Source organism: Neoarius graeffei, chromosome 11 (assembly GCF_027579695.1).
Source record: "Neoarius graeffei isolate fNeoGra1 chromosome 11, fNeoGra1.pri, whole genome shotgun sequence".
NCBI classification, from domain to species: Eukaryota; Metazoa; Chordata; class Actinopteri; order Siluriformes; family Ariidae; genus Neoarius; species Neoarius graeffei.
In genome coordinates, this window is record NC_083579.1 from 41,173,162 (window position 1) to 41,189,320 (window position 16,159).

The window sequence follows — 16,159 nt, forward strand, 5'->3', positions numbered from 1 at the left end:
AAATTGATGAACAGGAGCTTCTCTTAGAAGAAACCTTTGTCACATGCACACTTCAAGCACAGTGAAATACATCCTTTGCATTTAACCCATCTGAAGCAGTGAACACACTCAAAGCAGTGGGCAGCCACACCAGAGCACCCAGGGAGCAGGTACCTTGCTCAAGGGCACCTCAGCCTAACTGCATGTCTTTGGATTGTGGGGTAAACCGGAGCAAACCCATGCAGACACAGGGAGAACATACAAACCCCACACAGAAAGCTCCTCGCCAGCCACTGGGTTCGAACCCAGAACCTTCTTGCTGTGAGGCGACTGTGCTAACCACTACACCACCATGCCGCCAGTCATGGCTGATGTCCTTTCTTCTACCAAAAATTTTGTTTTAATAGAGGTGGTCTCACCTCTTGATGTTTAACTAATCTTGTGCATTTCATTAGTAACACCTGTCTGTAATTCCTCACTTAATGATTTGGAAGTAAGAAGGGAATACTCATTTTTTTCCCCACCTGTTTTCTGAACGTTGGTTTACTTTTGGGGGAAAAAAATTACTACATACTGAAATTTATTGTGGTTTTTTTGTTGTTACCCAAGGTTATTTGTTTGTTTTTTGAAGTTGGTCAGGACCACTTGTAAGTTATGCCCTGATAAATTAAAAACACAGATTTGAAGGAGGGTGTACTTTCTTTTCCCATGATTGTATATCTAAGTAATCTACTAATAATGAATTTCTTGCTGTGACCAATGAGGCAGATGAGCACATCATATATGCTGAATACATGTCAGAATTTTACCAAAATAACTAATCTGTAACACAAACACTGACCTGGTACTTTTTGACCACTGCATGTGTGCTTTCAAGTGAAGTACCATAATCCTTTGAAGCTATTGCCTGTAGCTTATCCTGAATCCATACAATTTCATCTTCAATGTCCCGGTAGAACTGGAACAGTAGCTGCCATGATTCTAGAGTATCTCTACGAGCCTGGAGAGGCTCAGCCAGACCATTATACCTGAGCAAAAAAAAAAAAGTATCAGCAAGCAATTTATATTTCTGTGTTATTTATTTTTTTTAATTTTCACTGTCAGAAACCATAAGGTACCTGTTGGCCATGTGCCAAACTTGTTGTTGTATCTCTCTAGCCTGAAAATTGCCTTGGGAGCTGAGATTTTTGGCTGTCTCCACCAGATTCTGGACTTTTTCCAAGTGTCCATCCACCACTTCCTCCAAGCCTTGTAGAGCCTTTAGTAGTCTGCTGACTGAGGCCAGGTCCTCCCCACAGTCTGTCTGATTCAGCTCGGCTTCAACTGAATCTAGCCATTCCTCAACATCGTCCAAGGATCGTAGGAACTGCAAGGCCTGGAGGATAAGGAATGAGGTAGAGACGCTGGACATCATAGTAATATAAATATATATACACTTTATGTTACTCTTGGCCATATAATGTAAGTATGTTTACACCTGACCTTCAAACCTGTGGGCCTTCCTCAAATTACTGCCTTGTGGACAAAGTTGAAAGCCCACAATTATATAGGATGCCTGCATATACTCTAGCATTTAAATTTCCCATCCCTGGACCTTAGAGTCTTAGCACAACCCCACTGAACCTTTGGGATGAACTGGAACACTGACTGTGCCCCAGGGCTCACCAGACATCAGTGCCTGACCACTACTACTCGTGAGGCTGAATGGGTAAATCTCCACAGCCATGTTCCAAAATCTACTGGAAAGGGATGTTCAAAAAAGTATATACAGGTGTGATTGTCAGGTGTCCACAAACTTTTGGTCATACAGTGTATGTCTAGCATTACATTGTGGACTAGCAAGAAACCTTGAGTCTTAAAATCAAATAACGTATTTTGTAGTAAAATCCAGGCTTATATGTCTGACATAGGGGAATGGAGCCTGTGTTTTGTTTTATTTTTTAGCACATGCACTACCAAATTTGTATTTTATATCTTTAGTGAAAATAATTCCTCTTGAGTAGCAGATAGTTGAAATGCTGTAGCCATCCAAAATGTTTCCTGGACACAGACTGCCTCAACGTAAACTAATATACAACACTATATTGTTGTGTACCTGATATGCTTCCTGTAACCGTGATTTCTTCTCCTTGCAGTTGGTTAAGAGTTGCTCCCAGCCTTCATTGAGATCTGTTATTCTGGGTTTTATATTGTCCTTGGCTGGATGACCAACAACTAGCATCTTCTCACCTTCCTAGCATTTAAACATAATGTCCATGATAATGATGTTGAGGGCATTTTAGTATTCTGCAATTTGCTTTGCAGTTTTAATTTTAAAAAAAAGGAAAGTTCTGCTTTGCTGTTACCTTTGTTAGGGCTTCTATAGAGTTGCAGTTGGCGAGGATCTCAGCCTCAAAGCTCTGGTGTTTCAGTATCTTGGCCTGCAAATTGATAGGTTCTCTCCAGCTCTCGTCCTGAGCCACAGATTTCTTCTCATTCAACCATGAGCACACCTTAATGATAGATAGAAAGTTAGGCTATATTCACATTAAAAACAATACGAAGGATTTCAAAGTATTTACAAGTGAAACATTTATCAGATTATGTTCAAAATTATGCATTAAAACAGAAATATGGGACACAATTTTAAGTAAAATTAATTATGATGGCTTCAGGCAGAGAACTTATTTTTTTTTCCTTTTTTACATACCTCATAACTATCTTCTAAAAATTTTTGTAGTTGGACTGATTCCTCCAAAGCCTTTTGCCGGTCTTTACTCATTTCCAATAATCTCTCCTTTCTGGAAGAAAAAAAAATTGTGGCCACATTGAACCATTAATTTAGTCCGTCCATCCATCCATCCATCCATACATACATAGTTGTGCTCAGAAGTTTACATACAGTGACATGGATATGAATGTCATGGCAATAGTTGGGCTTTCAGTATTCTTTGAATTGTTCTTTTTCTGTGGCAGACTGTACAGCATACATCTTTAATTAAAAAAAAAACACTAGAATTTGGTGCACACATTTAAATTTTCTTTGGGTTTTCTGAAATCAACACAGGGTAAAAATTATATATACAGGGTCATACATACAGCACACCTAATCTTTGGGTAAAATGTCTCTTTGCAAGATTCACCTTGACCAAACATTTTTGTTTACCATGAACAAGCTTCTGGCAGAATTCTGGTTGGATATTCACAACTCTTCACGGTAGAATTGGTAGAGTTCAATTAATTTTTTTTTCTTGGCATGGACTCGATTTATAAGCACAGTCCATATATTTTCAATAGGGTTGAAGTCAGGACTTGTTTTAAGCTTAATGTTAGCCTGCTTTATCCTCCACAACCAGCTCTAATGCGTGTTTGGATTCATTGTCCTGTTGTAACTCAAGTCCCAAGTTGTGTTCAAGTTTCTGATGGCTTATGCTGAAATATTCAGAGGTAGTCCTCCTTCTTCATTATTCCATCCACTTTGTGCAATGAACCAGTTCCACTGGCAGCAAAACAGCCCCAGAGCATGATGATCCTACCACCACCACCAGCCGGTACAGTGTCCCTCTGTACATGGTGGTCATTGTAGCCAAACAACTCAATCTTTGTCTCATCTGACCAAACAGCTATCCTCCCAAAGGCCTTTTATTTGTCCATGTGGTCAGCTTCAAACTTTAGTTAAGCTTGAAGGTGTCAATTTTGAAGCAGGGGGTTATTTCTTGGATAGCAGCCTCTTAGTCCATGGTGATCTGAACTGTAGACAGTGATCCATCAAATTCCAGTTCATGGCAGGACTGTGCCATGATTGTTCCCAGGTTGTTCCTGACCATCCAAACCAATTTCCTTTCAGATGAGGGTGACAGTTTGGGTTTTCTTGAAGCAAAGTGGCTTGGTAAAGTGATTACACCTCACAATACCTTGGATACAATTGTTTGAACTAATCTTGGAATTTGCAGTTGTTTAGAAATGGCTCCAAGAGACATTCCGGAGTTTTGTATATCTGCGATCCTCTTTCTCAGATCTGCACTAAGCTCCTTGGACTTTCCCATTTTACTGCGTGTTGGTCAATCCAATGAGTGCTGTAAACAAACCCTTTTTATGAAGGCACAGAGAAGCTACCAGTTGTAGTCAATCATGATCACTAACATGAAGTTAAGAGACCTCAGCCTTGGCAAGATAAGAGACACTTTGGAAGTTTCAGCACCCATGGGCGCCGCCAGGGGGGGAAAGGTTAGAACAATTCTAGGGGCCCAGCACTGCCATGGGGCCCTTTAAGGGGCTGATAATATGCTTTTAATGATTTTAATAAGACTTTTGAAATAACAACAATGCAATATTCCATCTGGTAAAATGAGCTAATTGAACAAGGTTGTTTATTTCTTGAGTTCTTCAACATATTGGTCATTTAACCCTCCCCCTTTTGCGAAATGGTACGGTCCAGTTCTGGTAGAAGCGCGATTGCTGTGTCGCGGTGCAGCAGCCAGCCAGCTAGCAGTGGAGTGCATACAGTCTATGATCGCTAAATATGAAGAGTGGCTGTCAAAATGTAAAGAAAGACAGCTGAAAGCTGAGAGGGACCGGAGAGGCAGGCAACTGGTCACTCAGTTTTTCCCAAAGAAAGGTAGCTATCGCTCACGTGTGTTCAAAATATTAGCGAATGGTAAATGAACAGTATGAACGTGGTTGGATTAGCCTATCAAGAGAACACTTTTACAGTTTGTACAGTGACATTTTTTCCATTTTAATAACTGAACTGACTTGTGTGATAAACAAGATGAAATATTACGTTATGCTGGTGCTAATAACTAGTGCTAATAACCAGTTTCATAACTAATGGGGTGCCCTAAATATGCACAGATTCAGCCTCAGGGGGGCCTCTGCCCTACCAAACCACTGAACCCCCCTTTGGAGAAGGAGGTAAGCAGCAATACAACCCATAAATGCTTTAGGATTGAAGTTTTTAATGAGCGAGCGCCATATACAGTTTGCTAGATTAAAGTGTTGCTAATAATGGACACCAGTCAAGTGTTTGACATGGTTACGTGTGTGGAATGTTCACACGTTCTAAACCATTGGTTTAGAACGTGTCACATCACACATTTCACTACCAATTGTCCTAGCACAAGAAGGCATGTGGCAATATCTTGAATTTTCATTTGTGATTGTAAATGCACCAGAATTAGTCACTGACCAGTTTTCATCTAGTCCCTGGTTGGTTAATACATAAAATGTAATAAAGTCACAAACTCAAGGTCCATGGGCTATCAAAAGTCAAATAATGACAATAGTGCAATTGTGATGAGGGTGGGAAAAGTTGGGGGGCCCAAAATTTCTGGCGGCGCCCCTGTCAGCACCTCTAAAGTAATAATCTAAGTGGGTGTATGTAAATTTTTGACCCTATATGTATAATTTTGACCCTGTGCTGATTTCAGAAAACCCAAAGAAAATTAAAACTTGTGCACCAAATTGTAGTGTTTTATTTTTTAATTAAAGATGTATGCTGTACAATCATTCTGCCACAGAAAAAGAACAGTTCAGAGAAATTACTGAAAGCCCAAATATTGCCATGACATTCATATCCAAGATGACATTCATGTCACTGTATGTGTGTGTGATTGATTATATATATATATATATATATATATATATATATATATATATATATATATATATATATATATAACACACACACACACACACACACACACACACACTAGTGCATCTCAAAAAATTAGAATATTGTGAAAAAGTTCAATATTTTCCATCAGTTATTTAAGAAAGTGAAAATGTTATATATTATAGACTCATTACACATAAACTAAAATGTTTCAAGTATTTTTCTATTTTAATTTTAATCAGTATGGCATACAGTACAAAAACATTTAAAAAAAAATCTCAAAATATTAGAATATTTCATTTCGAGTTTGAGTAAAACAGTATGAACACAGTGTATCTCTCGGTCTAGTTCAGTACACACAACCACAATCATGGGGAAGACTGCTGACTTGACTGTTGTCCAGAAGATGATCACTGATGCCCTCCGCAAGGAGGGTAAGCCACAAAAGGTCATTGCTGAAAAGGGTGGCTGGAAAAAGTGCACAAGCAACAGGGATGGCCGCAGTCTTGAGAGGATTGTCAAGAAAAGTTGATTCAAGAACTTGGGAGAGCTTCACAAGGAGTGGACTGAGGCTGGTGTCAGTGTATCAAGACCCATCACGAACAGACATCTTCAAGAAAGGGGATACAACTTTCGCATTCCTAATATCAAGCTACTCCTGAGCCAGACACAATGTCAGAAGTGTCTTATCTGGGCTAAGGAGAGAAAGAAATGGACTGTTGCTCAGTGGTCCAAAGTCCTCTTTTCAGATGAAAGTACATTTTGCATTTAATTTGGAAATCATGGTTCTAGAGTCTGGAGGAAGAGTGGAGAGGCACAGAATCCAAGGTGTTTGAAGCCCAGTGTGAAGTTTCCACAGTCTGTGATGATTTGGGGTGCCATGTCATCTGCTGGTGTTGGTCCACTGTATTTTATCAAGTCCAAAGTCAACACAGCCATCTACCAGGGGATTTTAGAGCACTTCATGCTTCCATCTGCTGACGAGCTTTTTGGAGATGCTGATTTCCTTTTCCAACAGGACTTAGCACCTACCCACAGTGCCAAAACTACTACCAAATGGTTTGCTGACCATGATATTACTGTGTTTGATTGGCCAGCCAACTTGCCTGACCTGAACCCCATAGAGAATCTATGGGGTATTGTCAAGAGGAAGATGAGAAACACCCGACCCAAAAATACAAATACGCTGAAGGCCACTATCAAAGCTACCTGGGCTTCAATAACACCTCAGCAGTGCCACAGACTGATCACCTCCATGCCACACCGCATTGATACAGTGATTCATGGTAAAGGAGCCCCAACCAAGTATTGAGTGTATAAATGAATATGCTTTTCAGAAGTTGGACATTTCTGTATCCTTTTGTATCCTTCTGTATCTTTCTAAATCCTTTTTTTTTTTTATTGATCTTAGGGAATATTCTAATAATTTGAGATACTGGATTTCTGATTTTCATGAGCTATAAGCCATAATCATCAAAATTAAAACAAAAAAAGGCTTTAAATATTTCACTTTACATGTAATGAATATAGAATATATGAAAGTTTACCTTTTTGAATTAAATTATGAAAAAAAGGAATTTTTTCATGGTATTCTAAATTTTTGAGATGCACTAACTCACCTCAGCTGAATTGCTTTTCTTTTCTTTGTGATGTTGTCTGAGTCATAATGCTTTCGCTGTGTCAGTTGTTGGGCATATCTCTCCACCTCTTCTACCTGTTGCAGTTGAGCTTCTAGAGAGTTCTCAAACAAAGCATGCCTCCTCTGCAGAGCCTCTGCTTCTGACAAGCAGCTCTAAATCGATTATAAGAACTAACAATTAAAAAAATACTGAATCCAGTACTTTTCAACATTTATGAAGGAGCAAATTTAGCTTTTCAAATACCGTTTTTACTGCTAATCACTTTCTAATAGGTCACTTACCCCAACATCTTCATTAGCCAGAAAAGCTTCTCTGTTGCTCAATAAGCTCTCACTTTGCTCCAGATTACCAAGGAATACCTACACCCATTCAGTCAAGATGTCAGGTTGAATACTTTTCAGGTAGAAGCGTATAGTATTAGAAAATGTTCTACACTACATTGTTTATAATACCTGAAGCTCCAGAGCTTGGTCCAATGTTGTCTTCCTTTCTTCCCATGCTTGAATGAGCCTGACTTTAGCATCTTCAAGTTTGCTTAAGGCTTTTCTGATCTCTGCTGTTTCACTATGGCCAGACATCACTAGGTTCTGCCCAAAATTCTTCACTGAATCAATGCGCTCACCACGTGCATCTATCTCTGCCTACAGTCATAAAAGCCATTTTTTCATATTAATAAAAATCTGGTTTTGATTTGCAGGATTTCTACTCATTACTTTCTATGATGTCTAACAATGTATGTAATAGATCAGGAAAAGATATAAGGGGGAAAAAAGGCTTCTTTTTTTAACTTAATATGTTATTCATCATTCAGTTTACGGTATAAGTCAGGGTGGGAGCCTTTACTTTCCAATCCTGGTGCTCCACTATAAGGCTTTCTGCTTCAGCTTTACTCTTTGGCAAGCCCTTCTTTCCCATTTCTGCAGTCTGTTTCAGTGTCCAGTCCAGCAAAAGACGTTGGTTAGCTTTAAACAGCTGGAGCTGGTGTGACTCCTGCAAACGTTCTTTCCTATAATGACATTAAAATGAACCCAATGCAGTTTGTTGCAGTAAAGTTGTATCTTAACTGGTACGATGTCTCAGCTCACCTTAATTTCATTTCCTTGTCCAGCTTCATCAAAGTGCTGTTTATTTCGTGCTGCTTCTTACTTAGCTTGTCAGAGAGGTCACGGTGAGTTCTTAATTGAGCTTTGGTCTCTTTCTCCAGGACCTGATTTAATTTAAAAAAAAAAAAAAGACCAGGAAACATATTCTTGTTAGCATGAATCACTGTGCTGCAATGCAAGTATAATAATAAGACAGTGTCTTGATGTCTTGTAAAACACAGCAGTACAATTGATAAGACATCAATCATCTCCCATATACTAAATACTCACAGTGCTTCTTTCTTTGATAACTTGAACCTCTCGTTCCATCTCCTCATGCCTGCGTATAAGGTTCTCTACACTCTCCACATCCTCTCCATAGCCCTGACCTTGCAGTAATAGTATCTGCAGTTCCACAGAAAGAAACATAAATGCTAGGATTTGATGTTCAACAGGTGAATGTTTTTTATGAGCTGTATTTCACAGCAAGTTGTAGTTTGTTTAGAAATTGCATTTTGTGCACTGACTGAAATGCCTAATATTGCATGCATGGGAATCACTAGGATATCTGTACACTAGTGTGCAATGTACACCAAAACTTTAACATGGAATAAGAAGAATACAAAAAAAACCCCTGAAATAATCTTAACAAAAAGAAAACAGCCTCACCTTTTCACTTGCCCTGTCCCTGACTTCCTCAAGATCACGGATAAGGGAGTGGACCTCCAGTGCTTCTTTTAACTTCCTCTTATAGCTGCTTAGGTTTCCATGGAAATTACTCCATCTGTCAGTGGAAACAGTGAGCACAGCACAAATGTGGGTATGATAATGAACATTTACTTAAACTTGTCAAAGCTTCTAATGATGAATGGAAGTTAGAGGGAGCTAGTTAATATTATGCAAATTCCTGCTAACTGACCTCTCATTTAATTGCTGTCTGCGCTTCCTCACAGTGACCAACTCATCACAATTCTGTTTCTCAAGTCGAGCTGCCAGGTTGTTGATGGTCTTAATGTGAGCATCATCAACAGTCACATCCTGGCAAAGAGTGATTAAGGACATTCAAGCCACACTGTACAGTTGTGGTCACAAGTTTACATACACAAACATTAACATCATCGTGGGCATGAATGTCATGGCAATACTGAGCTTTTGGTGATTTCTTTGAAATGTTCTTTTTCTGTCGCAGACTGATTGTTTAACACACATCTTTAATAGAAAAAAAAAACAAGAATTTGGTGCATAAGTTTTAATTTATTTTTGGTTTTCTGAAATCAACATAGGGTCAAAATTACATATACAAGGTCCAAAATATATGTATAGCACACCTAATATTTGGTTAAATGTCTCTTAGCAAGATTCACCATGACCAGATGCTTTTAGTAGCCATCAACAAACTTCTGGCAGAAATTTTGTTCGATATTAGACCACTCTTCTTGGCAGAATTGGTAGAGTTCAGCTAAATTTGTGTGTTTCCTGGCATGGACCCAACTTTTAAGCACAGTCTATATATTTTTGATAGGGCTGAGGTCAGAACTTGTTGTAAGTTTGATGTTAGCCTCCTTTATCCAATCCACAACCAGCTGTGTATTTGGGGCCACTGTCCTGTTGGAACACCCAATTGTGTCCAAGTTTCTGATTGTTTGAGGTTATGCTGAAGAATTAGGAGGTAGTCCTCCTTCTTCATTATTCTATACACTTTGTGCAATGCACCAGTTCCACTGGCAGCAAAACAGCTATGACCACCATGTTTAACACTTGGGTGATCCTCTGTTCCTCTGGTCATTGTAGCCAAACAACGCAATTTTGGTCTCATCTGACCATAAAACTTTCTGACAGAAGGCTTTTTCTTTGTCCATGTGGTCAGCTGCAAACTTTAGGTGAGCTTGAAGGTGTTGATTAAAAAAAAAAAAAAGGAAAATTGAATCATGAACCCAGTATTGTGAATTGAATCGAATTGTGAATTGAAGAAATCCTTACATGCCTGTTGAAAGCCCAGTATTGCCATGACATTCATGTCTATGATGACATTCATGTCCATGTATGTAAACTTCTGATTGCAACTGTACATCTTTAATCTTACTACTACTCATTATTATTATTATTATTATTATTATTATGAAGAATTTACATCTCTGGACACTAAATTTTGTACTTTATGTTTCTTGGTTATTCCTCCCCTTATCCTAAATACCGTAACAGCACTCCACATTCACGTCCTGTGACTTACCCCAGGGCTGGAGCTTCTGAACTCACTTAGTTTCTTTAGTAGTTGTTGGCAATGTTCATAATCTTCCCCGAGATCCCCAACATTAATCATGACCTCCTAGAAAGGAAGTTAGAAATCAGTCTTATTAGTTAATATTTTGTCTGCTAAATCTTGAAATTTATGGTCTTCAAGCACGAGGCTAAGGCTTGCCTTTCTTACCTTCTGTCTGATCCAAACTTCTACCTGTTCCACTTTCTGAAGGAACTCAAGAAAGTCACGGTGGCCTTCTAGAACTTTCCCCCGGGCAGAGATGGCTTCTTTCAGAGCCTCCCAGTGAGAGATCAGAGCAGAGATGCTTTGTTTTACCACTTTAGACTTTGGATGACGAAGAGAAACCAGCTCTTCTCCTGTCTGAATGAATTGATAGAACCAAGCAGATGAAAACAGTGTAAAATCAAGCTATCTGCCATTAGCACACGGTCATCCAACTGCATACTACAATATACAAGTCATACTGAAGCAACAGGCCTCACCTGCTGGACAGAGTCAATTATTTTGCCATGAGCTAAAATCTCTGCCTCAAACACCTGATGCTTCTGCAGTAGCTTCATTTTGGCTTGAAGTTTGCTCAGGTCCATTTTGGAATCCTCATGCATCTTCTGCATGCGCTCCGACACCCATTCCTCTGCCTGAATCACAATTCATAGCAAATTAATTGAACTAATACAGAACATTACTCTCTATTGCTCTGGTAACTAGTGGTGAAGACTGTGATACCTCAGAGGCATCACGGGTGAAGATGCAAAAAAGCCTAGAGAGCTCAAGTTCTTCCTTGCGTTTCATGGACAGATCTCTGATACGTTCCCTTCGTGCTCTGAGAAGATTCACTGTGGCTTTGTAGTTGCCTTTTTCTCTTGTCACCCCTCCTTTGCTCAAACGGTCAGCTGATTCCTGAAGAGCAACCATCTGCAAACAGGAAGATCATTGATAAACCATTATTTCTAAAATATAGCTATATTTACAGTATATATTATGGCATACTGCAATTGGTTAAGCCTGAACGATCATTTCGTGAGTCCTAATGGCAACATCATTAATGATGTTTAATGTTAATTAATTCTAATATTTGTCAAATATTCTATGGTAGTTGCAGTGGCAAACTCAAAATATTACAGCTGTTACCATCCCCTTCCTAGTTTCTGAATGAGCACAATCAATTCATGCTACTACAGAGAATATAATCCTTGCACTTTTATATCACAAACAGAAACACACTTCATCTAATACAGTAATGAGGAAAAGAAAGTACACCTTCATTTTTATGTTTTTATTTATCAGGGTCTAAATAACAATTGTGTGGTCCTTATCAACTTCTAGAAACAAAAAATAACCTCTGATCACAGCAAAAACACAAAAGATGATTCTATGGATGATTTTTTGTGACATATGTTTAATTATATGTGTCAATCTATCCATCAATAAATCCATAAATATAATGTCCAACAAATAGATCCAAAATTAAATACGTCAGTACATCTTTTAATTTAGTATTACAAAATATATTTAAATATATTTCATGATTTATTGATACATTTAATGAAGGATATATTGAATGATTTATTGAAGGATAGATTGAAAGATCTATTGAAAGATAGATTGACTGTCTGAAGGATTTTAATATGCAAATTACGGCTGTTCTGATTCGTCTGTAAAAGTGCAGTGGCGTGGCCAAACTGTGGACCATCAGTCACAGACAAAATGGAGCAAACAGACTTGAAAGAGGAGCACAAGACTTCAACATGTAGTCATTTTTCTCCAAAGAATAAACATTCAGAAACCAGGTGGGAAAGAAATAAGTGCCCCCTTCCTATTCCACAATCATTAAGAAAGTAATTAGCAGCTTGGTGTTACTCATGAAATGCACAAGATTACCGTAAAATACCAAATAATAGCCGAGTTCCAATTAACCGCCGAGTTCCCTTTAACGGCCGGGTGTACGCGTGTGTTGTGACAAATAAAGGCCGGTTCCGAATACTCGCCGGGGTCTAAAAAAAAAAAAGCGTCCGAACGTTCTATCTAGAATCTTGAGGCCCAGCACTTTTCTGGTTTTCTGGTGTTTAAACGATTTTGCATTGCATAGTTTTCTACCGAAACAATATGAATGAATGAATGAATGAATGAATGAATGAATGAAATTATTTCTATAATACTGTTTACAACATTTTGTTACGTGATAATAAACATGCCATTTCAATGTTATAATCTTGGTCTACCGTAATATTTTTTGAGGAATGCAACTCCGTAACTTTTGACAGATGTCTTAGCCACCCCTTTGGGTATACCCAACGAAAGCCAGTGTGTGTGGTGACATTGAGGACTGCGGGTTTCCAAGGTTGGACTGCTGCTTCTGTTAAACGACCTAAATTGCCGAATGCATGCGTCAAAGCACACACTGAGTTTTATTAAAGACCTTATACCATTTCACTTGCCCTTACCCATTCGGATCTGGAAGACGCTTTACAAAAAAGGTGAGAGCGTTCTAACATGCATTTCAGTCTGCTCGCGGCCAATCTAATCCAAGGGGCCTTTTCAACAAGTAATCTGTCGTGCAAGTTGGGCAGAAGCACGCGTCAGGCAGGCAACATGTAGGCCTACAAGTCAGTAACCTATTCAACTAACTTTCATCCGAACTTTAAGTTTTCTACGGGGTCGAGCCACCGTACCAACTCACTCGGGGAATAGGCTCATATCGGCCAAATAGGGAGACGACTTGGAGAGAAACGTGAGAATGCAAGATGACAGTATGTAGCCACTGCAGGTCACTTATTTTTCAGCATAAGAAAAAACCCTTTGGTTTGACACTTCGCACCCTAATTATGTTGCTTCAACGTCGCGCCCTCCATGCAATTTCAGATTGACAGACATCGCGAAGCGCAAAGGGTGGAGGCTGCATGGGTGAGGGTGATAGCAAGTGACCATAACTTTGCAGAGTAATTAAATCACAGTGCTGCGCACAGACAATGGTGTGGTTTCTTGATTATTTTGTAAAGCATGCACTTAACTAGTCATTAACAGGAAAAGGTGTGTGATTTATCCTTTATCCACCCCGACTGTGCCATGCGAAGATGCATTCTGCGTCTTCAAAATTCCCCGAAGTCGGCACCGTGCTATCTGTAATCTAACTCTAAACAAACTGTAAGTTATACTGGTTAAAAGTAGGCCTATCTGAGAATGATTTTTTCCCTGTTTTGAGGTAGATTTTGGGGAAGGTATTTGTGAAGAAGGAATTAATCGCCTGTTCCAAATAGCCGCCTAGTCTCTAATACGCGCCGGGTCTCTTACGTGATTGAGACAAATAATCGCCCGGGCTATTATTTGGTATTTTACGGTAGTTAAATATTAAGTTATAAGTCAATTATAGAAATAAATGACCATGAATAAAAAAGTATGGTACCAACTTTGTCTTCCTGAGCGCTAAGAAGTTTTTCAAAAGCTTCATGGCGTTTGAGTAGAGTTTCTGTCTCGTCCACGGTTGACCCCAAATCGCTATTTTTCAGCTGGACCTGCACAATAAAAGATCATCTTCATGAAAGTCTAGTCAAACACATGATTAACTGACAGTAAAAGTGTGGCTCGTCTTAAAACTCAAATGAAAAATATAATATATTCAGTCATGTATCAGTTACATGTTCATGTCATGATAACATAATTTTGAGCAAGAAATCATGTTCCAAGACCTTTATGACTTATTCACTGTCCATCCATCAATCAATCTGCAGCCGCTTATCCTGTTCTACAGGGTCGCAGGCAAGCTGGAGCCTATCCCAGCTGACTATGGGCGAAAGGCGGGGTACACCCTGGACAAATCACCAAGTTATCACAGGGCTGACACAGACAAACAACCATTCACACTCACATTCACACCTACGGTCAATTTAGAGCCACCAGTTAACCTAATCTGCATGTCTTTGGACTGTGGGGGAAACCGGAGCACCTAGAGGAAACCCACGCGGGCACGGGGAGAACATGCAAACTCTACACAGAAAGGCCCTCGCCGGCCACTGGGCTCGAACCTAGGCATGGCCGTAACCAGCTATGAGGCTACCGAGGTCCGGACCTCAGTCATTTTTAAAAGCTGAAAATACATTTGTACGCTAAATATTCAACTGGATAAAAAAATAAAGAATAAAATTAAAATGTCTCAGTAAAAAGTCTCATCTCATCTCATTATCTCTAGCCGCTTTATCCTTCTACAGGGTCGCAGGCAAGCTGGAGCCTATCCCAGCTGACTACGGGCGAAAGGCGGGGTTCACCCTGGACAAGTCGCCAGGTCATCACAGGGCTGACACATAGGCTACGTTTACATTAGACCGTATCTGTCTCGTTTTCTTCGCGGATGCACTGTCCGTTTACATTAAACCGCCTGGAAACGCCGGGAAACGGGAATCCACCAGCGTCCACGTATTCAATCCAGATCGTGTCAGCTCCGGTGCTGTGTAAACATTCAGAATACGCGGATACGCTGTGCTGAGCTCTAGCTGGCGTCTCATTGGACAACGTCACTGTGACATCCACCTTCCTGATTCGCTGGCGTTGGTCATGTGACGCGACTGCTGAAAAACGGCGCGGACTTCCGCCTTGTATCACCTTTCATTAAAGAGTATAAAAGTATGAAAATACTGCAAATACTGATGCAAATACTGCCCATTGTGTAGTTATGATTGTCTTTAGGCTTGCCATCCTTCCACTTGCAAGTGGTAAGTGATATGCACTGGGATCACACACACAGCGGCTCAGTCCCGAATCACTGCTTGTTCACTTCACTCGCGCGCTCTGTGAGCTGCGCAAGGCCGGAGTGCGCACCCTCCAGAGGGCACTCGCTGTTCAGGGCGGAGTGATTTGGAGCACAGGATGCCTGCGGAGCCGAGCGTATCCGTGTATTGGTATTGCTGTGTGCACGCAAATCGTGTATTGGTGTTGCTGTGTGCACACTAATCATTTTAAAAACGTTAATCTGATGATCCGCTGATACGGTCTAATGTAAACATGGGCATAGACACAGACAACCATTCACACTCACATTCACACCTACGGTCAATTTAGAGTCACCAGTTAACCTAACCTGCATGTCTTTGGACTGTGGGGGAAACCGGAGCACCTGGAGGAAACCCACACGGACACGGGGAGAACATGCAAACTCCACACAGAAAGGCCCTTGCCGGCCCCAGGGCTCGAACCCAGGACCTTCTTGCTGTGAGGCGACAGCGCTAACCACTACACCACCGTGCCGCCTCAGTAAAAAGTGCATTGTTAATTATGTTAAACGTTGATTCTGTCTTCTGTGTCTGTTTCGTGCGTGTGGCTCTGAGACCAAGAACACAAAAACGAATGAGTGCGTGACTCGGGGGAGTGAACACAATGCAGTAGACACGTGTTTTTCATGGTAACCATCAGCGCACTTTCATGAAGCTGTTAAATTTACATTTTCAAAGCAGCGCAGTTTTGTCCTGATTGCTTGGGCCAGATCAAACCATTAAACAAGCTTAAATTATTCTTACTCTTGCCACATACATTTTTTTTTTCAAAACTGATGATATTCAGTTCAAACACCATTAAAAGTAATTTCAGGAATAGATCTCTTGTGTGACGTGTAATT

The 16,159-nt window shown here is 40.0% G+C and overlaps 1 protein-coding gene across 1 annotated transcript in view; it reads right to left on the reverse strand.

Annotated features, from left to right (window-relative positions):
• sptbn5 (spectrin, beta, non-erythrocytic 5) overlaps window positions 1-16,159 on the reverse strand; it is a 66,360-nt gene that overhangs the window by 16,368 nt on the left and 33,833 nt on the right. Inside the window, exons 36-53 of the mRNA XM_060932998.1 lie at window positions 13,962-14,066; window positions 11,281-11,469; window positions 11,037-11,192; window positions 10,723-10,914; window positions 10,525-10,620; window positions 9,214-9,332; window positions 8,964-9,078; window positions 8,586-8,699; window positions 8,298-8,419; window positions 8,056-8,218; window positions 7,665-7,853; window positions 7,494-7,571; window positions 7,192-7,364; window positions 2,669-2,759; window positions 2,325-2,471; window positions 2,075-2,212; window positions 1,098-1,354; window positions 821-1,007 (exon numbers count right to left, since the gene is read on the reverse strand). Coding sequence (XP_060788981.1) covers window positions 821-1,007; window positions 1,098-1,354; window positions 2,075-2,212; window positions 2,325-2,471; window positions 2,669-2,759; window positions 7,192-7,364; window positions 7,494-7,571; window positions 7,665-7,853; window positions 8,056-8,218; window positions 8,298-8,419; window positions 8,586-8,699; window positions 8,964-9,078; window positions 9,214-9,332; window positions 10,525-10,620; window positions 10,723-10,914; window positions 11,037-11,192; window positions 11,281-11,469; window positions 13,962-14,066 — 2,631 coding nt within the window. The remainder of the gene's footprint in view (window positions 1-820; window positions 1,008-1,097; window positions 1,355-2,074; window positions 2,213-2,324; window positions 2,472-2,668; window positions 2,760-7,191; window positions 7,365-7,493; window positions 7,572-7,664; window positions 7,854-8,055; window positions 8,219-8,297; window positions 8,420-8,585; window positions 8,700-8,963; window positions 9,079-9,213; window positions 9,333-10,524; window positions 10,621-10,722; window positions 10,915-11,036; window positions 11,193-11,280; window positions 11,470-13,961; window positions 14,067-16,159) is intronic.